At 34.8% G+C, this 27,203-nt stretch overlaps 1 protein-coding gene across 1 annotated transcript; it reads left to right on the forward strand.

The window, feature by feature from the left end:
* Window positions 1-23: 23 nt before the first annotated feature.
* LOC126811622 (mucin-2) lies at window positions 24-26,662 on the forward strand. The gene is made up of 19 exons (XM_050537415.2): window positions 24-104; window positions 3,307-3,506; window positions 4,127-11,448; window positions 11,721-11,870; window positions 12,010-12,176; window positions 12,997-13,190; window positions 13,841-14,024; window positions 14,815-14,948; window positions 15,498-15,690; window positions 16,750-16,867; window positions 17,664-17,728; window positions 18,000-18,100; window positions 18,589-18,663; window positions 19,122-19,428; window positions 20,686-20,776; window positions 22,063-22,191; window positions 22,710-23,129; window positions 25,510-25,599; window positions 25,941-26,662. Exons 2-19 carry the CDS (start codon window positions 3,317-3,319, stop codon window positions 26,082-26,084), a joined length of 10,074 nt encoding a protein of 3,357 aa, XP_050393372.1. The 5' UTR covers window positions 24-104; window positions 3,307-3,316; the 3' UTR covers window positions 26,085-26,662.
* The last annotated feature ends 541 nt before the right edge of the window (window positions 26,663-27,203 follow it).

A 27,203-nucleotide genomic window follows, 5' to 3' on the forward strand; every position in this document is an offset into this window, starting at 1 on the left:
TAAATCACTGTTTAACCAAGACTACTCAAATAACAGTATCCATTTTATGATGCGTGTTAAAAAATATTGCGAGTTCGAGACCAATGTTTGCCGTTGTTCAATTTGTAAGATATAAAATTTCCCATTTTACACATTTTTACTTTTTGATTCTGTTTCATATTGAAGTTAACTTGCATTTTGTCAAATAGAAATGACGTGGAAATTTGAACTAAGTTTCATTTCGATTTCCGTTAAGAGGTAATATCCACCGAATCCCCACCCCACTTACACACACAGACGACAGAGCGGTTCTGGTCTGGTGGTACCTTAGACAATCGTTTTTAATTCTTGTTTTGTTGAAATTTTATTCTTAACTTAATGATGATATAATGCTTTTGATCACTTTCAAATCAGAAAATTACTGTGTACTTTATTCAGAAAGAAATATTTGAAAGCAAAAAAAACATTAAGATTGTTGACCTAATTTCTTGATTCTTAATAAGATTTTGACAATATTGCTCTTGTTTGTCTCACATAATTTCTTGTGTTATTTTAAAATTCAAAGATTATATCTTTTACATTGTATACAATAACCGTTAAATCCCCAGATATTAGCTTTGCCACATTGGCACAGGGGATAAAATGGTGTCAAATTATATACATAGTGTGAAGATTTTTCAGTGAACAGCCAGGGGTAGTGAGTTCAAATCCAGTTCTCAATCAATTGTGAAGAATTAAAATACAAGACATTTTGTCTTGATTTCACAGTAATGTCTGTCTTTATTGAGTCTAAGGTACTGATCTTGGCTAGATTTTCAGTTTGTTGACACTTTGCTTGTGACAGGTGGAGTCAATGTCACAATGAATAGCCTCTTAGTCTAGTATAATGTAGATTATAATATACATGTAGTCTGTTTGTAGACAATGACATGGGTTATCTCTAGATGCTTTGTTTAGTCTGAAATATCTTACCTCTACTAGTATCTGAAATATGTCCATCCCTCCAAGATATTCAGTTGGACAACATTAAGTACTGACTTAAATACCATAATATACTAAACAGCAAAAAAAACCCGTCAATACGATTTCAAAAACAGAGAGGCACTTTTATCAAATCATTCTAGAAAACGACTCAAGAAATGGATTAAAGCAATTTTTTGTGAACAGTATGTTGACACATTAGTGATTAATTCATCACAATTCCAAGACATTACAAGAAGGTTTAGAGTCAGTACACAGTCTATACATCAGTATCTGGTGTGTCCACCGTGAGTGTCAATAACAGCAGCGCAGCGTCTGTACATGGAGTGGACCAGACGATTGATGAACGCCATTGGCACCTGGAACCACACTCTCAGAAAAGTCTGGTGCAATCCATCGGCTGTGTTTGGTCTCGGTACGACTTTATTAAGTCTCCTCTGAATTTCATCCCAAAGATGTTCAATTGGGTTTAAGTCCGGACTAAGGGCTGACCAGTGCATAACGTTGACACCGTTCTGCTGTAGAAAGTCCTGAGTAACTCTGGCAGTGTGTTTTGTTCGCTAGGTTTTGTGTATTTGTTCCTTATACTATTGGATGCGTTTTCTAGCTAATGATACTATTTCACAATCTACATTGAAAAATATTTATTTATTGTTTTAACTGCATGTATTTATATTTTGTAACTAACACGGTGTTTCTTGTTATTTATGATACAGTGCACGCACGAAAATGCATGGTCTGTTTTGACAATCTCCGGGTTAGTATGTTGGGGTGTTCATTTATATGAACACCTACTTTTCCTCAAATGATCACCTGTGCACGTGCTAAAACAACACATTACAGGTCAAAACAAAGGGTCCAGTGTGTAATATATATTGTTGTCACCCCTGTTTGTCTGTCCATTGGTTTGGTGTCTATAGATGCTTGTGGTTGCTTTAGGGGAGAAAGTTATCATCCACTCCAATACTCCAATACAAAAGAATAAAATTGGGGCAGCTTTTAAGTACTGGTCTTACCCCTTGGCAGCAGCCCCTAAAAAAGTTCATGCAGGTTTAATGGTGTGGGGGTAGAGAAGAGAAGAGTTTCACTGTTTACTACGGTGATAGGCCTATCATTATGCCTAATCCTTTACACACCACAGACTTGATAGACTCCCAATTATAAAACCAGGGCCCTGTTTCTCGAAATCTTAACTAAAGATAAAATCCAAATTTTAGTAGATACAAAAGAATAAAATTGGGGCAGCTTTTAAGTACTGGTCTTACCCCTTGGCAGCAGCCCCTAAAAAAGTTCATGCAGGTTTAATGGTGTGGGGGTAGAGAAGAGAAGAGTTTCACTGTTTACTACGGTGATAGGCCTATGGCCCTTAGAGATTTGGTCCTATCGTTATGCCTAATCCTATACACTCCACAGACTTGATAGACTCCCAATTATAAAACCAGGGCCCTGTTTCTCGAAATCTTAACTAAAGATAAAATCCAAATTTTAGTAGATACTTTAATTTTGATTGGCTAAGCACTAAAATCAATCTAATATTATCCAATCAAATTACTAAAATTTGGATTTTATCTTAGTTAAAATTTTGTGAAACAGGCCCCAGGATGGCACTAGTGGGCAGGTTCCATTTTGTACCGACTAACCTGCAATCTGATTGTATTGAGTCGTCAAAACATGAAAACATAGTCTATTTACCTTGTGTGAAAGTGTCAAATTAAGATATTAAACCTTCCTTTTCGATTTACATAACGCATTTAAGGAATGTCATAGTTAAACTGAATGAGTGATTTGATAGTTACTTACCAGTACCACTAAAATTTCGATAAGAATACAGATATGGTTATTCAGGCACTTACATAAGATCATGTTTATATTTCTTCAGATAGCTGTAGGGACTAGGAATAAGAGAGGTGTTATAAGGGGCTTCTGAGACTTCTCTTTTAAGACTTGTTTCCATGTGTAAAGTGGGCTAAATACATGTACTGTAGTTTATTTTGCCCCAAACTCTTTTGTTTTCTTAGAATTCAATAATGTACAGTTATCATTCACCTACACGAACATGTATGATAATCTTCAACCTAGGGTAGAAATAGCCATTATTATTATTGCAGGACACATTGATGTGCTTTAAAAATTATAAGCTTACTGGTCCATTATGTATACATTATGTATTATTGCAGGACACATTGATGTGCTTTATAAATTATAAGCTTACTGGTCCATTATGTATACACTACGACGTACATGATGTACACTACACATGTATTTCTAGATTAAATCTGTACTATCTTGATCTGTTTTATAAGATGGGATGTACTAATGTATTGTTCATCTGATTTTCTGTTTCAGTTGTGACGAAATGAAGCCATCTCGTAAAGCTCGTAAGACTATGCATGGTGCTGATGTCTCATTGCCACAACAAATCACTGTCTCACCCATCCCTGCTGGGACGAGAACAAAAAAAGCAAAGCTGTCTAAAAGTTCAACGAGTACCAACATGAAAAATACACCAACTAGATTACCTGGTGGTTTGTCTAAAATAAGAACAGGTGAGCTTTATAAAGGGATTGCCATAAGGACTTGCATTTGATCGGATAGAACTGTAGGTCCTAGCAATCTCTGCTCTCGGACATTTCTACTTTACACTGGTTTGATAAGAAAGCATTTTTTCTTCTGCTAAAGACACCTACCCGTAAGTGAATCAGTGAAATGAATTGAACCCCATACATTATATGTTTTCCTGAGTTTGTGTTAGCGTGTGGGTGTTGTACCATAAGGTCAATCATTGAGTCAACTGCCTGGATTATGGCCACTGATTGTACAAAAAATCACTTTTTTTTAGCCCATTCTCTCTCCATCTCTTCCAAAATGTGTGTGTATTTTGCATGGCAACCACTTATTAAGAAGTGAGACACAGTGTCTACCAAAAGTGTTAATGTCTCAGTCTGACTTGGAACACCAAAACAGAAAACAAACCACAAAGTGACAATGCGCACAGTATCAACACTAATCCAAATAACATAGTACATGTATGTGCAGAAGATCTATGTTGTACCAAATGCTTTCTAATTCTATACAGAAATTTCTAATTCTATACAGAATATGAAAAAGTGATTTTGGATAAATATTTAACAATACTCAGAACTAACTATTTTCTATTTAATTCCAGATGGTGCAGTATTAAAAACATCAACACCAATAACAGCTTCAACCAGCAGGAAGAGAAAACTTAACAATTCAAATGATAGTGAAGCATCAAGTAAATGTGCAAAAAAAGGAGATGCTACATTGAATGACACTGGCCTGTTTACAACTGATTTGTCCATGATAGAAGAAAAGACATCAAATGTGTCTACAACTAAAGATAAATTCTCACAAAAGACTAATGTTAGCAGTGTTTGCGGTGCAGATATAGCTAAAGGTTCGCTCATTGAGGCTAGATCTGGTTTAAAAACAGCCATCAAACAAACAGCAAGAAAGTCCATGAAAAAATCTACTGTGAATCTTCCACCAAGTGCAGAGTCTAAAAAAACAGACACATCAGTGCCATCAAATAAAAAGTCAAAAAGTGCTGCCACATCATTGTCTTCAAAAAAGAAGTCATCAAGAGTAAAAACAGATGACAGTTTATTATCTAAAAAGAGAACAAGCTTTCAAAAAGAATCTAAGGGAAAGGAAACACCTGTTCAATCTGTAAATGATGCTTTAAAGTCACCAAGAGCTACAGCTAAGCCCACATGTAAAAAGTCCAAGAAAAAAGAAACCTCAATTAAAATAGTGGACACTGGTCAAGCATCTTTTAATTCTAGTGTTAAATCCCCTGTGAGTAAAAGTAGGGGTAAACAAACACATAGGGATCATAGGCAGAAATCACCTGCAACTAAATCTACACACAGAAAGTCTAAAGGAAAGGATACATCAGATCATCAAAATGCCATCCTTACATCACCAAATGGTACTAGTGGAAAATACAAAAAAACAAAAGTAAAAGAAAAGAACACATTAATAATTAACATTCAGAAGTCTCTAAATTTTAATGCTAAATCAGGAAAGAGTAAGGATAAAGGTAAGGGATTGCTACCTGTTGAACATATCCAGAAGTCATCTGACTCAACTGAAACGCATATCACAGCTACAAGTGATCCACAGACAGTTGCCACAAGGTCATCCAGGGGAAGAACCATTACACCATCTCGAAAGGTCTCTGAGAATAAGCAGAATTCACCAAACAAAATTAATACAAGTCTGAATCAGTTACTGATTAAAACTCCACCAAGTCACCAGGAAGGCAAAGCCATGAATATTGCAGCAAAGACTACAGAGAATACTCTGCCCGGAAATGAATCTTCACAAACTAAAAAAATGACCGATGTGTTTGATATTGTAAAAACAGAGACATCAGACTTTGCTGAAGCATATCAAAATACAGCCATTATTCAAGATTTTATCAAGACATCACTCATTAACAAATCTCCTAAGCAGAGTCTTAAAGCACAAGTATTTTCAAAAGATGCCTGTGTGGCAGATTTGTCCACAGCACCAGCTGGATTTACAGGGAACCAGAGAGCTGCCTCTGAATACTCAATTAAAGATTCAGAAAATTCTTTAAGCAGATCTTGTAGTGCAATCATGGACACATCAAACTTTTTCTCTGAATCTGATCTGATCAGTTTATCTGAGTCTCAGTATCAAAGCTCCATGGAGAACATGAACAATTCCTCGGTGTTAGCAACTCCAATTAAGGAAGAAGCCAGTGACTCTTTGCTGACGGAAGCAAAATCATTTGATCAACCAGTGCCAAGAACAACATCTGATAGTGATAGAGCAACAAACAGAGATGTTTCTCTACTTCAAGCGTCCACATTTGAAATTTTGGTTCCATTGAAAGTAGAAAAGACTTCTCCTAAACCTCAATTAGATAGATCTGTTCAATCAACTACTCTTCAAGCTAGTAACCCCCCACCAGTTTTGCCATCATTACAACCCCAAAAGCCTGAGGAGCCAAATCATCCAGTTAGGTCTGACCATCCAATTAAACCTGTCTTTTCAAGCATAATTGCAAACATTTCCAAGTCATCTCCTGAAAAATCTTTTCAGCCATGCTCTACATCAATTGTTGAAACCACTCCAAGAAAACCTGATCCACCTGTTCTGACATCACCAAATAAGAACAAACCACTCCAGTCTATAGATACTAAAACAGTTAATTCAAACATTTTTCAACCACTTAATCCAGTTCTACCCCTTTCCACAACAGTGGTAGCCATATCTCAAACACAAAAACCTGTTCTACCCCTTCCCACAACAGTGGTAGCCATAACTCAGAAACAAAAACCTGTGCAGTCAACTATTTCAGAAGCTTTGTCAAAATCTGAGACGAATGAACCAAAGATTGGGCTTCCAGACTCAGTATCTGAATCTTCTGCCAGCAAACATGTAGAAAATAGTCCATGTAAATCAGTAACTACTAGTTCTACTGATACCAATAATACACCCACAGCTAGTGATGCAAGTGGAAATAGGAATGAGGATGTTGATAAATCCCATCACAGATCTCCAAGTAATTCAATCAGTAAAATAGTGATATCAACAGGTGAACCGACCAATACAGATAAAGGGCCACCGTGTCCTCAAATAAATAAAACTATGCAAGAAACTATCCAAGTTCCTGCAGTAGTTAGTCAACCAGAGGATCATTCAAAAGCATCAAGTACTGTTTCAAAAGGGAACGCCTCATTAACCAGCAGAACACAGTTGTCCAAAAGTATTACAAAAGTGAATCCATCAACCACATTAGCTTTAAAAAGAATCTTGAATACAACTGGTCATTCACCTGCCCAACAAAATTTTATATCTTCCGATACAATTGAGCAAGCTCCAACCAGTACACCAAAAGAAAGAAACACAAGAAAATGGGTAGGATCAACATCCTCCCCACAACCTGTTACTTTCTCATCACCAGAATATCCTCAAATTATCATAAAGTCAGTACCTACACCAACGGATGATAACATATCTAGCATCACAGATAATATACCACTATCAAAGAGTGTAGACTATTTGGAAGTCACATCACAAAATCAGCCCAAGAACATTTGTTCCAAAGAGAATCCAAATACTAAAGAAGGAGCTGTGGAATCTAACAATTTGACAAAAAGCTTAGATCCAGAAGAAATTTTCAAACAGCAAATTCAGTCCTCTAAAGATATAATGAACTCATTGTCAAAGGGCACTTATTTGGGGCCCCAGAAAAGCCAATCCCTATTGTCGACAGGTATGCCAGTGGAAGGACCCTCACATCCAAGAAAAAGATTAAAAGTTCTTTTTCCCAGGAGAAAAGTACTGTCTTCTGATCAACCTAATGAACAGTCAGAATTTAATACTGCACCATTAACTGAGAACAACGAGCCAGCACCTTTAAGTCCTATTCAAGGATCTTCACCACAGAAGCACCCAACCTTACCAGAAGCATCAAACATAGCTTATAAGCATCCTGGCCCCAACCTTTCTTCCCAGAAGCAGTCTGAGGAAACACCTGTTTGTTCCAGTACATCACAGCAAACTCAGAATCTTCTTAAACCTTCTTCTTATAGTCCCAAACCATCAAATCAAAGCAAAAAGCAGGACTCTACTGTAAAAGAGAAATCTGCTAATAATTCAAAAGGTCAAGCAATGCCAAAGAATGTGAATATTAGGAAGCAAGCTTCAAAGGTTCAAAAAAATAAAATTACCAAAGCTGTTGATTGTGATGTTGGTCTCAGTGAATCAAACCTTTCATTAGATGATACATTAAATGTGACCAGTACATCGATGAATGAAAACCAGTTCACCAGTATTATAGATACATGTAAATCTAGTGCTAAAGAGATAAAAGCTGCTGGAAATACTTTGTTGTATAGTGGTAATCTAGATGAGAGTAGTATTTTAACAAATTCTTTAATAGATGAAAGTCTTCTAGATGCTAGTTGTTTAGTAGATCTTGCTGGAAGCATTAATGCTAATTTTAGTGCTAAAACTAATCCCACGGAGATGCAATCACAGTCCATTCCTAAACAAACATCACTAGACAGATCTGGAATTGCATCAAAAGAATCAAGCAAAACAAAAACAAAAACCTCATCAAAAAAAACTGACCCAAGTCTAAATGAACCTAAAAGCATCACTAAGCGAACACAAGTCAAAAGATTAACAGGAACAGCTGCAAGAACTAGAATCACAAAGCCAGAGATCAAAATAAGACACGAAAGAATTGATTCCTCTGAATTAATTCACAAGCGAAAAAAAAGATGGATTTTAAATACAGAATTTGAAAGTTTATTCCGCAAAGTTCAAGTGAATGATTCTGGAGAAAAAATAGAAAAAGGTAATAATTTCATCACTAACTTGCTTCAGAAAGCAAATGATTTATTGGTAAACTGCATGGTTGTGACTCCTGAACCAGAAGATACTTTGATGGAAGATATTTCAAACGTAAATGATGGAAACGACCAGGAAGAACAAGCTGCAACTTCCTTAGATGTACCATTGGTGGAAAACTCACATACAGCTGATACTGAATCTGTTGGTGAAGATGAAGTAATCTCAGATTATAGAAAAGGTGTGACGGAAAAGAATAAAATAGGTGATAAGACATCTCCAACCAAATTAACTTCAAATAGAACACCAACAATTCAACTACCAACCAGTAGAATAGAAGCAACGAGAGAAGAGGCCACTTTGCTAAATAAACAAACTAAAGAAATAGAAATTAGTGCCATGGTTGAGAAAAATAACACAGAAATATCAAGAAATAGTGGTGTTCAATCCACAAAATCACTTCCCATGTCAAAACAATTAACAACCAAAATGTCAATTATTTCCATGGTTGACAAAAATAACTCAGAAAATTTAGAGAATAGTAGTTTTCAATCCACAAAACCAACTCCAAAGAAGGTATTTACAGAAACAACCTCAAAACCACCGATAGCTGAACAAGCATCAACGAGTCCTGCAACAAAAATACCTCCCCAAATATGTAAAGATATAGCATCTCCAAAAGCCATAGAAAGAAAAAAAAACCAGATTATGAAGAAAGCAAAACAACGGGAACCAGCCGTGCTTTCAGTCAACACTCTGTTAGATAAGACATCAACAAACTCCACAACAGATTTATCTACTAAAGCCTCAGCGTCTTATGCATCAGAGGTAAATTCGGCTGAAAAAACAGTATCCCTATCGACATCAAGTTCAAGTAAACCTGCTGTAGGAACAGGAATCTTATCAACACCAACTAAATCTCCGGATAATGTTGAAATTACACCCACTAAATCACCTGTTAAGAGAACCGCTAGTAAAGCCCAAATGGTAACAAAGCAGTTGCCAGTAATTTCTTCTTTGGAACAAGCAACCACAATGTCTGCTATAGACACATTACTACCAACGCAACAAGTGGTCTGCAGCTCCCCATTTGGAAGACCATCAGCAGCGAATATGGTAAACAACTCACAACCAAGTAAGAAAACACCAATAAAAACTAGGTCAGCATCCATTAGCAATTCATCAGTACAAGCATCAGTTGATTCTATTGCAGAAAAACATCCTTTACCATCAAAGTCTTCTCCATCTAAATCCCCCCAATTAGTCCAGACAAAAAAAGACCATGCTTCACCACATTCAAATTCTTCAGCTTCACAATCTAGAACTCTTCATTTATCTACAAAGTCCAGAACAACTTTAGATGCACCTGCACATCCTAACACATCTTTAGTATCACCAACTTTATCTCCAAGAACACCACCAAGACGAGCAATCAGTTCATCAACATCCACATGCATGCAAACAACACCACCAAGCTATAGATCAGGAATTGGGGAAAGACAGTTCTGTGATCAAGGAACACAAAGTTTCCATGAAGCACCCCAACGTATAAATAGTTCCACTTCAACATCTTCGCCTTTGCATGTTCCGCATCAAAGAACAATAGAAACACAAACTGACGATCATTTCACTCTGACTGATCCACATTTTCCCAAGTTTGTTCAGAAAACTTTATTTGATTTTAACATGTCAGCAAGAAGAAGGAGTGTTAAATCTGCCAGCAGACCTGAGAAGAGACAATCATTGTTAAATTTCAGCTCCTGGAAAGTCTCACATATTTCGTCCACGAGATCAGGACAAAATGTGCAAAAACCTTCTGCTGTAAACCCTGCATCTCTACAAGTGAACAGTTCTCTGAATTTATCAATCCAATCGAACAGTAACTCTAGTGCGAATAGTTCTGTGATTTACTCAATCCAGCCAGCAATTGATTTGAGTGCTACGACAAACAATTCAGTGAATAATGCAATTGGAGTCTCAAACACTTTCAATATTGGATCGATCATAAATCAGATTAATGTTACAAATGATGGGGCAACTAGCACTGAAGTTTTCGAAAATTCATTGGGCTCTAAGGCTACATCTGTGAATACTCAAAATGTTAATACAAAGGTTCCTGGTGCATCACCTCATGTGAATGCTGGAAAAAACAAAGACAGTCCTCTTTCAAAGGTTACTAAAACATCAAAAGTTTTATTAAACCGTTTGACAACGAAAGAAATTAATCTTTTGTCTTCCCCAACTCGATCTAATTCACAATCAGTAGAAAGTGTCCTGAGCATGCCATCTAAAATGCCTAAAGCAAATTCACAACAACCTCTAAGAACACAAATTACAAATTTTCAAGGCGGGTTCCAGCCAAGTGATTATGCTAGTAGTCCAGAACATTCTGTCATATTAAGTGAAATTGACCAAGCAAATGATATTGGAACAGGTTCCGAACATTCCAGCCCTGCCAAGTTTCAACCATATAGTTTAAAACGACCCAGATCAACCTCTGAAGTTAGTGTAGATGCTGATGATGATGAGGAAAGACCAAGAAAATCTAGAAGAAAGTCTTCTAAGGATTTATCTATCTTGACAGCTGTGTCCGAGCAGAAATACCTGAGCCCTGAAACAGAGAGCAACAATGATTCTATGGCACATAAAAAATTATTATCAGCTAAAAAACGTTTGATTATTGAAACCGATTCAGAAGATGATCCTTGGTATGGAAACACAAACCAAAATCAAAATGATGAAGCACCAAATACAGAAGATTCCCAAGCAGAAACAGAAAACAGTGAGTTTGTATGTTTTGAAAGTCAAGGTGAATCTTTTATAGAAAGTCATAACACAGAAGTACAAGGGGTCAGTCGTCAAGGTCAGGATACAGAAGGTCAAGGTCAAATTACAGAAGAGGAAGGAGAAGAGGCAAATGTTTCTGTCCGCAAATTGAAAAGTAGGACATCGAAAACATTGAATGCCAGAAGTAGAAAGAAAACAGGAAGACGTGGTAGAAAACCAGCTAACTATGAACCAGCAGAAGTAGAAGATGGGGATAGCCAGGCACCAGAGAAATGTTTAAACTGTGAGAAGCAATTCCTAGGTCTAGCAGCACTCAAGAAGCACATGATGTCAGATCACACTAAAGTGGTAGGTCAATGATTTGTAAAGTATGTTTTTGCTGCAGAAGCTGAATGAAGCTTAAAAGTCTTGTAAATTTGGAGAGCTCCTGCAAGGCTCTTTATCAACTGACTATACCCAACTGCCACCGTTTGAAAAAGCTGATTGATTAAACAATGAATAATTCCCTGGTATTATATAAATCAATCTTATTTAGCCCATTTACAAAGAGTGATAATGTCTCTTTAATTATCAAACTATTGTTATAAGATTTATTTGAAAGAACTCTGTTTACATTACAGTGGAGTAGAGTGTGTCCTGAAGGAAAAGATGACCAACCTTCGCTGAGAAAAATATTAAAGGCAACTGGAAGTTTAACATGTCAAGGTTGTGGAAAATTGTTAAAATTTATTCCATATTATCATTTTCATCTCAAATGGTGTGGAAGAGAGGTCAGTATACTAGAATTTATTGAAGAATATAAATTGTCCCAGTTTCAGTATTTATGAAAAAAAATTCTTTAAGTATAATAAGATATTTATAGTTCTACCAACAGTATCCAGATTTGAGATATTGATGTTTTTGTTTCAGAATGAACAAGAACAATGTAATTTATGTGGAAAGTTTGTAAAATCAATGTGGATGTCACAACATGAACGTGATCACCGATTGAAGGAAGAGAAATTAGAAATGTTAAAAAGACAGAAAGCTAAACCGGTTGCTCCACCTGTAGAGGGAAAACGTAAAGCAGCTATTAGGTATGTTGTCAACTATATCAAGACTGATTTGATCTTATTTCGTAATTTGAAGTAATTCAGATTACTTGAATGTTTGAATTTTTGGCATTATATTGATAAAAGGGAATGAGCATGTTGTTTGTTCGTTCCTCATATTGAGTTTTACCTAAAAGCTGTCCTGGAATCTGTTATTTATATTTCAGATATAGAGGATATTTGTCGTTTTAGAGTGAATAACATATTTTATTTCATCGAGAAGCAAGAAAACTTATATTTTCACGAATGCGTAGCATGAGTGAAAATATAAACGTTTTCTTGCTTAGAGATGAAATAAAATATGTTTTCACTCTAAAACGACAAATGTTCTATTTATTTTATGATTTTACAATCATTTTAGGTAAAAACAACTAGCCAGTGGAATAACACTTTTATTTCACTGATAAAACGCGGTATTCCACTACTGATCATAAAATAAATTGTTTTATTTGTATTCACAACATTAGGATTAACCATGGAGCAAAATAAGAAAATGTTAAGGCATCAAGGAAAAGGGGGCACCACAGAGTTTTTTTTTACCAATGATTAATTTGGTGCAAATGATGCAGCTGAACAAGAACCCACAAAAGTTTAGCATTGTTTCATTATTTTTAATATGGGGGCACCATAATCTTGTCAGTGCTTAACGCCTCTAAAGGTCTTAATCTGGCACTGATTTATGACATTAGGATGTAAGGGATTAGATGAGCTTTATCAGAGGTACCTGGTGATATCATTCAGTTATTTGGGAAAGTCACATAGTTAACTAACTTGTCTATGTTTATTGTATGGTCTTCACTTTCAGAGCAAGAACCACAATGCACTGTATGGTAAAAGAACTATTAAAGGGAGAAGCTCCATCATCTTCACAGGTTGGGGATAAAGTAAAAGTAGGTGATGGAGAGGAAGGTGGGGATGGTGATGAAGATGGGGATTATAGCCATGGTGAGGAGGAAAGTATGTCTGAATCTGAGTCCTGCTCTTCTGGAGTTGATGAAGGTATGTACCTGTTGGGCTTTCCAAACCAAATGAAGGGGACATGCCATGCTTTCCTCATGAATCAACATCCCTGAATATAACATACAAAAAATAATTAAGTAGAGCTATAGATAGCAAGAAAATATATTTTGTATATCAAAATCCAAACAAATGTGGAATGTCATTAGTCTGTAGAATGTGAACAAATGGAATTCACTAATTACATACTTTCCTGTCAGTACATGTATGTGAACATCAAGAATAAGAGAAAAAATCTAACAAACACTTTGCTCACTCCTGACTTGACTAGGAGTTGATTTGGAGAATAAAGACTTTGTCATGAACACTGCAGGATGTTTAAAAGTCACTATAATCATTTTTATATTCTGTTTCAATTTTCTGACTGGATAATGATAAATATTAAGATTTTGGGAGTGTATGGTTTCTAACCCACTCATATATGATGTCTTAGTACAGCAATTTTTGAGTGGACATTTATCAAAGGGAATAGTCAAAACTCCCAGGAACACTGGTCAGGAAATAGTTCTTGCATACTTGTTATCAAGATTAAGTTGGCCATTAGCTTTTGGACAATAAGTTTTATGGGTATTCTTACTGAATCTCTAATTAAAAACAAATTGTCAATTTATTTATTTTATTTTTTTTTGAAGACCCTCTGTACTTTAGATCAACATATCAATATAGTAACAGAAAGTTCACCGGAGAAACAGCCTTACCTACAGACAATGATAAATTTGATGATGTACTTACATGGTATCAAACTCATCCAAGGGCTGATGATTTACATCCCGGTTTAGTTCCTACTCGTGAAGATTGGATACAATTAAATGAAGAGTAAGTGAAATGATCAAGAATCTTTTCTTTATCACAGTTGCTTGCCTATGTTTAAACATCAATCCCATCTGCACATAATTATTTAATAAGCCGGCTACAATCTGATTGGTCAGTTCTTTGAAACACAAAATAACTGTACTTGTAGTTGCTTTTGATTGGACCTTAATTATAAATCTCATGTATAAATATTAACATCAATGCCATCTGTACATATTTAATTGACATGCTACAGTCTGATTGGTTAGTACTGTACTTCTTGTGATGTAAATAATGAATGTATCTTCATAGTAACTAAACTATGAATGTTACAGTCTATCACCTAAGTCCAGACTTTAATGTGATCCTACTACTATTTAATTAACCTACTGCAATCTGTTTGGTATTTTTAATGTTGCTTTCACTGTAATCTCTCATACCTGTTATAGTCGAATCAGTGTAATTTTACTGTTTTGACCCCTAGAAGAAAAGTCAATAAAATAAAACCAAGTACGAACAATCCAAACCATTAGACAAAATTCGAAGTCCTAAAAAAACGGTATAGGCAAAACGGTATAGAAATTGGTTTGTAAAAGACAGAAGGATGTTTAGAAGACAACTAAAGGATCAGTTAATGTTTGTACCCCACCACCTCTATAATGTTAACATGTTTGAAGACTAATGGACACAGCTCTTGCTGCTCTAATTGTGAAAACAAATCTATTAAGTATAGAATCACGAAAACACATTGTCCCTTCTTATTATTTGTTTATTGGTAGATACATACAGGAAATATATGATGTTTATTTCACAGATTAATAAAGAACTACTTCGCTAGAAATGGAGATAGTCATGAATTTGTTATAAAACAGATGAAGGTTAACTGTAAAACATCGATCACATCTACACCACAGACATTACACATCTTCCAGTCTTTTACAACTAAAGGTAATTAAAAGGAAATAAATATGAGAATGTGTTAAGTGAAATTTTATTTTTCTGTGGTGAATTTAAACTATTGTCACCAAGTCTGTTTTTTTAATCTTCACGTGAAAATGATAATGTTAACCTAGTTTAATTATTGGTTTGAGATATTAAAAAAATAATGGTAGCTTAAATGTTTAGCATCCAGTTCTGGCATTCATTTTCCCAACTACATGTCATTACCCCAGCTTTCAGAGGTTAAATAACCCTTGACAGTTAGAATTTTGTGATAAACTGTAGGCTGAAATGCCCCTGTCTGGGCAAAATTTACCTCATAGCACACTGCATGACATGCCCGTCTTCATTAGCCTGGTTGGTGCTAAAAAGTAAGACATTAAACTGCATTTCATTTCACTGAATCTGGTCTCTCATTACAAATTTTACAAGGCTAATTTTCTTACTTCACTTGACCTTTGCTGGACAATTTGTATCTCAAATGATTATGCTCCAATTACAAAATGCCAATCAAAGAATATATCTCAAATGCAGTTTAAAATTTTCATATTTTTACAGACCAAGTTACCTCATACTGTGGTGCTACAATTACTGCTGTAGAGTGGTGTCCCTTGCCCATATTTGAATCAGCCAATCAATATGCAGCAGTGGTGTGTAACATGACTTCAGATCAGCCAATCAAAGTAACAGGGGAACCAAGCGGTCAAAGTGTTGTGCAGATTTGGAAGTTTGGAGATTTAAACCCATTAAGGTATTTTATTTGTATCTTTGATAACTGAATCTTTTTTCCCATATTCACTAAATGTATATGTTAGAATGAAAAAAAGTTTTACGACTGTGGGATGGCAAACGACATTGGCACCATTTGCATTTCCTTGATTATTGAAAACAATTTAGAAAAACAGTAGGATACTTAGTGGACGTGTTATGAATATACTGATTACTTTGAATGAGTCAGCAAAAGTATGACTGACACACTAATTAGAGAGAGAGAGAGAAGTGGGGTTTAACGTCCACTCGACACAAACTAGGTCATTTTGGGACTAACATATGATTTAATTTTATTTCAATAATTAGCTTGCGCGTAGGGGTCTTTAGCAGTGGGAGGAAACCGGAGGACCCGGAGAAAACCCACAAGGTTGGACAGGCGACCCTACTCCTTGCCACGTACAACCAGGGATTCGAAACCATGCCAGTTGACTCAATGACAGACTTTATGATACGTACAGTGCGCGCACGCTAACCATTCAGCCATCCAACCCCCCTGACACACTAATTAACTTCTATATCAACTTAGTCCCAAAATGACCTAGTTTGTGTCAGTGGACAATAAATCACATTTCTCTCTATATATCAACTCTTTGTGATTGAGCCAAAAGCAAATTTATTTATGATGCCATTATTTTATCACTCAGCTTATTCAGAGATCTGTAGCCAATGGAAAACAAACAATTAAGAGCCATGCTACAATTTTTCTCAGAGTTACTGCCCCTATCACAGAAACCATTTATCCACTTTGTCACAATTTTTTTTCAAATTTGTTTGGATTGTTTGGCTAGTTCTAAGTTAGACTGTTTTCCAGAGTTATAGCCCCTGTCACCTTAACATTAATTTAGATTTATTTTAATTTGAGATATTTTTTAAGAACTTTATCAACTAAGCATACCATCGAAATCAGATTTGCTAATTAATTTTATACATAGTTAATGCTCCTGACCACAGAAACTAGAATGTCACCCATCAAAATGCTGCTGGTGGGGTATATTTGTTGCATGGCAATATTATGTTTATTCGATTCACTTACTTCCAGTAAAACAATGCCAGAGCCTGTATTATGTTATATAATGTTACATGATGGTGGATGTGTTACATCTATTAGTTGGTGTCCACAGGGGGCATGGCAACATCCTGATAAAACAGTACAACAGGTATGATCTTAATTCTATTCATTGCTTGTTAACTTGTATATTTTTTTAGCAATGGCTGGGGTGTTATGATGCATATCAATGTTATGTCTTTAACCTAAAATGTCCATGCTATTTATTGTCTTTGATAAGGCTTTGACTCGAACTACCCTAGATTTGGATAACCTGTGGCTTTTATGTAATTTTACTCATTGAATCGATGCATCGAGATTCACCTTCTCTTGATTCTCTTGATTTGTGTATTGAATTGCAAGACGCTAAATCAATTATTTACAATGTTTTATTATGTTTTTTTGTCACTTCAGTAAGTAACCTGTCACTCTTAATTATACCTGTCACACATTATCCATAGGTACACAAACAATCTTAAATTGTTTTGGTCCTTATTTTGATCCACATCTTTATTTCTACGACATCAGCAGAACTAAAAATATCAATTATTCATTTATCCTGTTGTTTTCTTGGTAAATGTTGACCTGGTTATGAATCGTATTATAACAACTGAATCGCAATATGTATCGTATCGTGACTGCAGTGGTATTACCCAGCACTACATTACAGAAGTTATTAAGCTGATTAAATCAGGTATTCTCAAGAGCACCCACTCAATTAAGATATGTTTACTCGTGGCTTGGGTGATAAATCATGCATTAATACGGGAATGGCCCAGACACCTTATTTCTAACTGTGTGTTCAACTAATGATATTCTACAATCACTTTTAATGTGCTGGAACAAGAACAACAGGATGAAATAATCTCATAAATAAAAAACTAATGTTTAAATGATGTATGTTTCAGAATGTTGTGCCTAGGTTAGGTCTATTAGCTGTTTCTAGTTTAGATGGACATGTCCGAGTTTACAGGTAGGTATGTCATTGAGATTGAAAAAAAAAGGAATTAAGCAAGCAAGCAACATGCTTGGACAAACTTTCCTTACTAGATCCACAGGCTTTAACCCTGGTAAGCCTGAGATTTAATGAAACCCAAGTCCATTGCCCCGACTGCTTGACTAACATGGACCTGATATAGAATTTGGTCCTACTGTACCGAAATTATCCTTTTTACCCAAAATTTGATTCTTCAGGTGAGATATTTCTGTATCTCTTTGTACGGTGTTTGATTTTTTTATTACAGTATACCTCATCCTGACAGATTTGCTCCAAATTCTAACTTCACCAATCCAATACTGTTTAAACCAAAACCTTGTCTAATATTGAAGAATGTAAAACAATCAGGTAAAAACAAATATTTGCATTTCTATTGGAAATCAGTGAAAATAACAATTTCTTGACACATTTTCTCCATTTCAGTCTGATGCAGTTAAACATGCTCTTGTGGTCACTATCAGATCAACCCAAGAGAATTTCATTAAAATTGAACAGTTACCTACTCAAAACAGTTATTTGCCGTATGGAAAATGTGTCTTCACTTTCTATTGTGAGGAAAGAACAGGGTTCATTGTTCATTGTTCAGTTGCTGCCTGGGCAAAATCCCCCTCACTATATTTTATGCATATACTTAGAAGAACATTATCTTGGTTGCTCTGCAGTAGATCAGTGAAGTATTTATGAGATAGATGTTAAACCCTATTCATTTCATTTAGTTATTTTCATTAGTTTCAAGATCAACTGAGACAGTAAAACTCTCCTTCCTTGCAATTATGTTAGTTTTTGTACTGACTTCAATGAGGTACCAGTATATTTTTATTTAAAATGTTTTATAGATAGTGGAGGGTGTTTGGTGGTTTCCTGGCAACCAACTGGCGTATCTAATCTAATTATGGCAGGTTATGCCAAAGGTTAGTATATGTTAAATACTCATTTGGCATTTCCGCAAATTCTCATTGCAACATTTCTAAACACATACAGACTGGTTCATTTAACACATTTGCTGTCTTATTGGTGTCTACAGCTGATAGCGTGTGCAGAATTTTTATGTTGTCTCTTTTATCCATCTGAAATAAACAATTTACATTTTCAACTTTCAAAACCGCTCATGTGGTTCGACCAAATTTCATATGTAGGTAGCAGTGTACAGGGCAGCTGAATTAAAATTCAAACTTGACATGGTATTATAATAGTGTGTGAACTCGACCAATGATTTAATGAATTACAGTCACATGATGTTACATTTTAATATGACTCTTCTTATTTCCAGATAGCTTTTTAATAATGATTTAAATATTAATGCTACAAATAAAGTCTGTGATATTAAAAAGTATGTATTTGTAATTAAGAATGAAATCCTTTTATTCAGGTTTAGTAAGAATTTGGAACATGTCATCTACTTCACCACTTCTGGTTTCGGAAACTGGTTCTGGTGTGAAAATGATTCATCCAATCAGATCATTCCTTGCTCACAGTCGACGAATAAGATGTCTTGAATGGCACCAGAAGTTTGAGTCTGTTTTTGTAACCAGTAGTGATGATAAGAGGTTAAAATTTTGGCACTTGGAAAACCTCTTCCAGGAACACGACAATGTGCCAGTATTTACTCCAGTGACTTGTATAAAATGGCCGCTGAATGAAACTGGTGTTGTTTATGGAAAAGACCATATATTCTTGTAAGTAAATGTACAATATAATTTAACCCATTTTTGCAAACAGCGAATCAGTACGCCCACTGTCATTAGATGGTAGTGAATCAACTCGCCGACCAATCATACCGGGCATCAGCATTAGCGAACAAAAGCACCATATCAATCAACTGATTTCTATTGTTTTTATTTCTTAAATAAATGGTGATTGAGTGATAAAAATAAAACACCCAATGAAAAGGAATGTTATATTCACTAATCATCCAATAAAAAACATACATTTCAACAAAGGATCTTCTGGTATTTACATAATAGGTCAGAGGTGAAAATTCACACCGTAATAGATCAGAGGTGTCTATGACTTTGGCATTATTCCAATATTTTCACGATGTCACTTATGGCTAATAATTTTATGATATGGAAAGTGAAATGGAACCCGATTTGTTATGATTTACTGCCAGTCATATCGTGGAATATGATAATAAACTATTTATTTATTTTTTTACGTTATGATGCGAAGTATAAGTATACTCCAGCCGAGATCAAGCGTGTCGACTGCCATCTTGGACATGCTTTCAGATAGACGATACCACAAAACTTACGGTGAATAATTCTAGACTTTGGAAAACTAAATTGAATCAAAACTGTTAGGATTTAATACAGGCTACATAGAGGAATATTATATTGTCGAAGATTTAAACTATATATTTTTATTTTCGACACAATGAAGCAAAGAAGACGACAAGTCCCGCCAAATATCCAATGTGACCAAAGGCAGAAATGCCGATAGCGATGAAGTGACGGTCATATGGAGCGATATTTCTTGTTAAAAGTTATATTTACTTTGAACACTGCTGCTAACATGAGGGGCTATATTTGTGTTCTATTTTAAAACAAACAAAAATTCTTAGGGGTTATTTGTTCACGTTATTTTACCATAATGACAGAGAAAAGTCATAATTTTAGTGGAACTGACTTTTCAATATTATTTATAGTAATAATATAATTGCTGCTTTATACAATTCAATTTTAAATGATTTGGTAAGAACAAGACAATCTGTACATTTTTGTAACAGAGTATTTCTTTGTATAGAAAATATTTTTTTAGTTATTTGCAATTTTGTAGAGGCTATTAGGATTAACAGCCCTGCTGATTTAATGAGCTCTAGGGATAGGGTAGCTAATCTGTTAATTGTCTCTAGTGTTAAATGGGTTAATATCCAAATTACACTGCAAAATGTCAAGTAATCAGTCTATTTCATTTCATTTCTTTGTATTTTACAGGTTAGATAAATGTTCAACAGGATATCAAGATTGTGGATTAAGGCCAACAAATATTAAATACACTCCAACTAACCATATTGGTTCTATTTGGGTATTATTTTATATTATTTAGTGTGACATTTTACAGAACAGAAATGTGTATTAATATTAATTTAGCTGGCATTAGGGCATTAGGTCACTTTTCATTTATTAATATCCTTCTCACATTAAAGCCCTGAGATGTCAGAATTATAGGTTAAATATAGGGGGTGCTCGTTGTCAGAATTGCAATCAAGTGATATGGAATTCAGCCCTGTCATAGTTCTGCCAGTCCCAACAGCTGAGGTGGTGTAAGTAGAATCATGATGTATTTTAAGTAACAAATATATTTCAGCTGTCATAATTGGTTGAGATATTTTTTATGCAGTCGTCTCATACGTTGTACTCCGAAATTTTCCTTTTCACTCGATTTCACTATTTTTGGAATTAAGATAATTTAATTCCGGAACATTCAGTCAAGTATCCCAAAAGAGTTTAAGATGATACACACACTGCTAAAGTCCCCTAGGCGCAAGGTAGTTATTGAAATTTCTATACAATTACTGCTTATAACTGAGTGACGTTTCGAATAGGCTTCTTAAGTCATTATCAAACAATGGTAAATTGTAAAATACAAGACAATATATCCATATAAAAAAAGAATGCTTGGTTAATGCTGACCAACCAGCGACACCCTTCTAATTACCTTGAAGGAAACCTAACTTATTTGATGAGTAGGCTCTTGGGTACTATACTAGCATCCCTGCATCACATATATACATTCTGTCTTTCATATTTGATTGATGAGTTTGACTGCCACATCTCCATACTGATGTCTGATAAATTGTTTCAATGGCATTTAGTAATTGAACTGGATTATACTGGTTGTATTCCATAGAATTGTGATCTGTATATTCCAGTTCAATTACTAAATACCATCGAAACAATGTTAGTCCCGGAGTTTATAGTCAAATCTCAGATGTGCTTGATTTAATAGTAATTTTATTATTTACCAGTACAATGTCTGACGTCTGTATGTTGTGTCTTATCTGTGGGTTTGTCATCTGGATTTCTGTTTGTTCATGTGTGGTGTGTTTCTCTCCAGCACTTACTATAATATATACAGTCTTTACATTCAATTAGTATCCTACGCCTACATATTTTTGAATTTTGATATAGTTGTGAAAAATCTGGCTTGTCATTAATTTCAGGTTCTGTAGTCTTTGCATTAAAAAAATAAATCTGCAAAAAACTAAGTTTATTTGGCCTTATCATTTAATCATGTGGTTGAAAGAATTTTAAATTGAGTTAATCTAGAAATACCCATAATCCTTTTGATTTCCTGTTTGTATATTATAGGATATAGATTTTATAGATTGGTATAATATTCTACTGGCGTGTGATACTACTGGTACATTACGTGGAGCGAGGTTACGTGACATGTCATCAGACGATATAAATCTACATGCAGTAGCTCACAGGGAATTTGTAAGTTAAATAACAATAAACTCTTTGGATATTTCATGCAAATATGTTTATCTCATAATAACATTGTGTTGATGAGAAATTAAAGGGGCATTAGGTAAAATTATATAAAGAGCTGACAGTTCTTGCTATAATAGTTTTAAAAAATAGACAACGTAAATAGAATATGCTGAAAACTTCAGTCAAATTGCTTCACTCTGAACCAAGATATTAGCCATTGTAATTTAGGCTAGTCTCGGTCGTCATTACTGACGTTGGTAAGTCTTGATTATCCATTTTTACGTTAAATTATCCATCACAAATTGCATTCAAATCCAGTAAATATCGCAGGCTAGTGATGACATCAAGAGTTGATTATGGTCTGGATAAGTTAATTAATGTCCAATTAATAATTTAGATAACATTTCAGGCCCAAAGAAAGACCTGCAATAGGCAGATTTAGCTAGCTCTTGCATAATGCTTAACTTTATAACAATATTGCTACTTTGTCATGAGTCATAAAGTAAGATTTGTTCTTTCAGCCGATTTATTCTACTGATATCAAAGCAAGAAGACCAACTGAAACTATTGAACCAGATGAAAATTGTGATTATGTGACAGATAATAACCAATCAATTACATCTAATGAGAATCATGTGACTAATAACAACCAATCATATGCAATAAATTTGGATCATGTGACTGACGGTAACCAATTAAGTGCAATTAATATGGATAATAGCCAATCAAATACAAAGAATTTAGATCAAAATACTGAAAATAACCAATCAAGTGCAATTAATACTAGTCATGAGAACGATGATAACCAGTCAACAACAGTGAATAACGTACAAAATAAAATTAAGAAGAAAAAGAAGAAGAAATTGGATGAAGTTTATAACTATAATAATTTTTGTGAATCACAGAAGAAATGTTGTTTAATATTTACAGATAATCCACGGGTAGGTACATGTATTTTGATAATTATGGCACTAAATGCTGGATTTCTTTTTTCTGTGCAGTGTTAAAACAAGGGTTTGTGAAACATGTCAACCACATGTGTGTCAGATTACAGAGTTTTAGTGATAATTGAAATAGGCATAACAATGTAGTTGATTTTACAGTCGTGGCCAAAAGAATAGGACCATGCTTGAAAATGGTTGGATTTCTTACATGTAAATTCATTTGATCATATATCTGCCACCTGAGGACTGATTTTCACAAATGAGGTATCAATGGATAGGTTATGTGAAGTATGTTCATTACGCATGCACATGCATGTTTGAATGATGATGTCATCACGACTGTATATAGTATTATGTTCAAAATAAGCATTGATTTACTTAGTAGTCTAAGATACAGGGGTTGGATGGCCAAATGGTTAGCACATGCACGCTGTATCATAAGGTCTGTCATTGAGTCAACTAGTGTGGTTTCGATTCCCCGGTTGTACGTGACAAGGAGTAGGGTCGTCTGTCCAACCTCGTGGGTTTTCTCTGCGTCCTCGGTTTCCTCCCACTACGCGGAAGCGAATTATTGAAATAAAATTGAACAATCTGTTAGACCCGAAATGACCAAGTTTGTGTTGAGGGGACAGGTTAAACCCCATTTCTCTCTCTCTCTCTAAGATACATGTACATGTCTATTTTGAAGCAAAGTATTGAAAACCACTGCTATGTACAGCTCTTACTGAATTTTAAAACATATACATCTCATTGAGAGGTTGATAACTGTGTAGTGCAATTGCAGCAAATTGAAAATTATTTATTTAGCTGTCAGTCAGAATCTCCAAAGTGCTGATGCATCTTTAAAAATGTCACTGCAATCGGTTAACAAGAAAGCAAACATTTTGATTGGCCAGTACAGTGAAAGCAGTACCTTCAACAGATGCAAAAACTATGCCTTAGGAAAACACTGCATGGAGCAAACAGCATGCTAAGTAATGACACCAGTTATGCTCTCACTATATCTAGAGCTTGTTATGTTTAGTCCTCTCAGTTTTATATCTATTACTAATCATCTTCTCTCCTTTTCTTTTTTATATCTTTCCATTGTTTATTGTCTATCAATAGCAGGAAAATTTACAGGTTTGAATATATCTAGATTATATAAATAATGTCTATATCGTTTTTTCTATACTTTTGATGGCCTCTACTACATGAAGATCTGACCAGTTGTAGTGGGAGGTCGTGTCAGGTGTCCTACGAGCAGCCTTTGACCTATGACCTCAAATAGTTGACTAACCAATCAGTATTGATGTTTCTAGTAGGATTCCAACAGTATCATGCATAGCACGCCAATAACCCGTTGCAACAGACCGTTTCATTGGCCAATCCCTCACATCAACCAGAACGTGGATTACATCACAACTCTTCCAGATCCTAGTGTATTAAGGACAAGTAATACGAAATTTTCTTGTCAGATATCTTCTCACTGTCTCATATAACAAGTTTTCGTCTTCGAAAACACTGAGCTGAAATTCGACCATGTATCTGTTATCGTTCGTTACGTCAGTTATATATACGGGCAACTCGTGTTTTCCATTTTTGGGGTAACTTCCCGTTTCTTCAAATCTTCATTACGCATCTATCGTAGCCATGATCTCTGTGTTGAAATTATATTTGGAATTTTTTTAACCAGTTCTTTCATAATGGCTGATACCAACATTGTCCTTTAATAGTACATTATTGCTGGCACGATGTATCATCAAATCGATGTATCACAATTCACCTTTGCACAATGCGCTGTATCGAATCATAAGGTGTAAATCGTGATACTTGACACGTCTGTTTTATGATGAATTATTCTATATATTTTACAGTTTTCTGGTACAAAACAACATACACTTCACTGAAAAACTCACATGAACAAAATATTCAATTTCTACTTACATTAAATTACAAACATTAAGGTATTCAGTATCTAAGTTAGGTTTCTTGTTAAATTTATAACTAACACATGTATTGTGACTGTAGTCGCAATACCCAGCCCTAATATATTGGGGGGTTTGGATGGCCGAATGGTTAGCAAGCGCGCGCTGTATCATAAGGCCTGTCATTGAGTCAACTGACATGGTTTTGAATCATTGGTTGTATGTGACAAGGAGTAGGGTTGCCTGTCCAACCTCGTGGGTTTTCTCCGGGTCCTCCAGTTTTCTCACACTGCTAAAGACCCCTACGCACAAGCGAATTATTGAAATAAAATTAAAACCATATGATAGTCCCGAAATGACCTAGTCTGTGTCGAGTGGACGTTAAACTCCATTTCTGTCTCTCTCCTAATATATTAGAGAACATAATGATAGGTAGTATTATACAAGTTTTTTCGCTCCTATATTTTCAGTCTGATATTTTGGCTGGTCGGAAGAAGAAAACAGGCTTACTGGTGGATTGCAAAAGACTAGCTTGTTATCCAATAGAATCTCTTCGTGCTGTGAGTATTGCTTTTTTGTTATCTTCATTCATTGGTTAAATAATTCCATCTTTTCCTTCACAATATTTAATTATAAAATTACACATACCTCAGCACAGAAAGTTCTAGATATAGGTAAATTATGCCAAAATTTGTGTTGCGACTTTTGTCAATTTTTCTGATAGCTCTATATTAATGACATAGTACAGACATATTATTAGAAGAGTAGCTGTAAGTAGTGATGGTTTCATGTATGAGGTAGGGTATGCTCCCTTTTCCCACCCGGTTGTTGCAGGAAAGAAGGCCGTTATGCTCCATTTCCTTTTATTTACATAATTTAAATTATCTGTGTATATTTACAGGTATCGGCCAATAAGAATGTATTTGGTTCAACATGGATATTATCTGGTGGTGAAGCTGGGTTGCTACGACTACATAATTTACCAGGAATCATGACCAAACCTGCTAAATCTTATTTTACACAGATAACACCAAAAGAATCTTGATAGTGTGGACTTATTTAAAATCGCATTGTGCCAAATTCATACGGGTATATTACAGTAACATCAGTATAGAGTAATAAAGATATCTAGCTGAAGAATAATGTCCTTATATTTAGCTCCTACGATGTTATACCCATGTTATCTTTATTTATCTAAGAATGTTGGTTTTTAGTTCCACATCTTTAAGTTTTAATAGAAATTGATTTATTTAAAACCAGCAACATTTACATTTAGAATTTTGATGAAAGGATTGGTGTAAAATTATTAGTAGTTTTGTGTAAATCATGCTTCTAGGTATCAGGGTTGAAAACCAGTCCTTTGCAATTTTTCAATCCCATTTCTAACATGGACTTATATGCCTCCTAGTTTGATAGTGTATCCATTCCTCATACCATCTTGTTTATTTCATTTGTTAATTGTTTTAAAGAAATATTGTTTTAAATGAAGTTGTAAGGATTTGTATGAAATCTTTTAAGTAAATTTATTATTATTGTTTAATGATGTATATATTTTAAGTAAAATATAAATCATTTGTTAACTAAATCACACTCTACTTTAAATAAATTATTTTTGATATATTATGTATGGATTCTATTTTATCACCCAATAATACATTCTATATCTCATAATCTACTGCAATATCTCCTTAGGGGATATCGCTTTACATGAGTTTGATTGGTCAGTTGAAAAGGAACTACTTTTTTTTTTATTTTAAAAAAAACAGTTCATTTCTTATTAAAAGTAACTTTTTTGTTTTATTAAAAATGAACTATTATTATTCAATTGACCTTGATGGAAACACTGGGTCAATATAAAGGACTTCAATGGTTGAATTGCTGTCAAAAAATGATATATCACTACCCCGTAATGTTCAGTATAAGTGAAATCTACAGCAAAGAATTATATTTATCTATTTGTGCATGTAAGAAGGGATTGGGTGATAAATAAAATCTCCTACTCGTCTTTTTTGGTATCAAAAAATATCAACACTCTTTGATAAAGTAAAAAAAAACTCAGCAGAGCCTTGTTTTTTGTTACTTTATCAACTTGTGTTGATATTTTTTGATATCAAAAAGGACTGGTAGGAGACTCTCTATATATTTGGAAATACACTAGTGTTTT

Source organism: Patella vulgata, chromosome 1, assembly GCF_932274485.2.
Source record: "Patella vulgata chromosome 1, xgPatVulg1.2, whole genome shotgun sequence".
Lineage (NCBI taxonomy): Eukaryota > Metazoa > Mollusca > Gastropoda > Patellidae > Patella > Patella vulgata.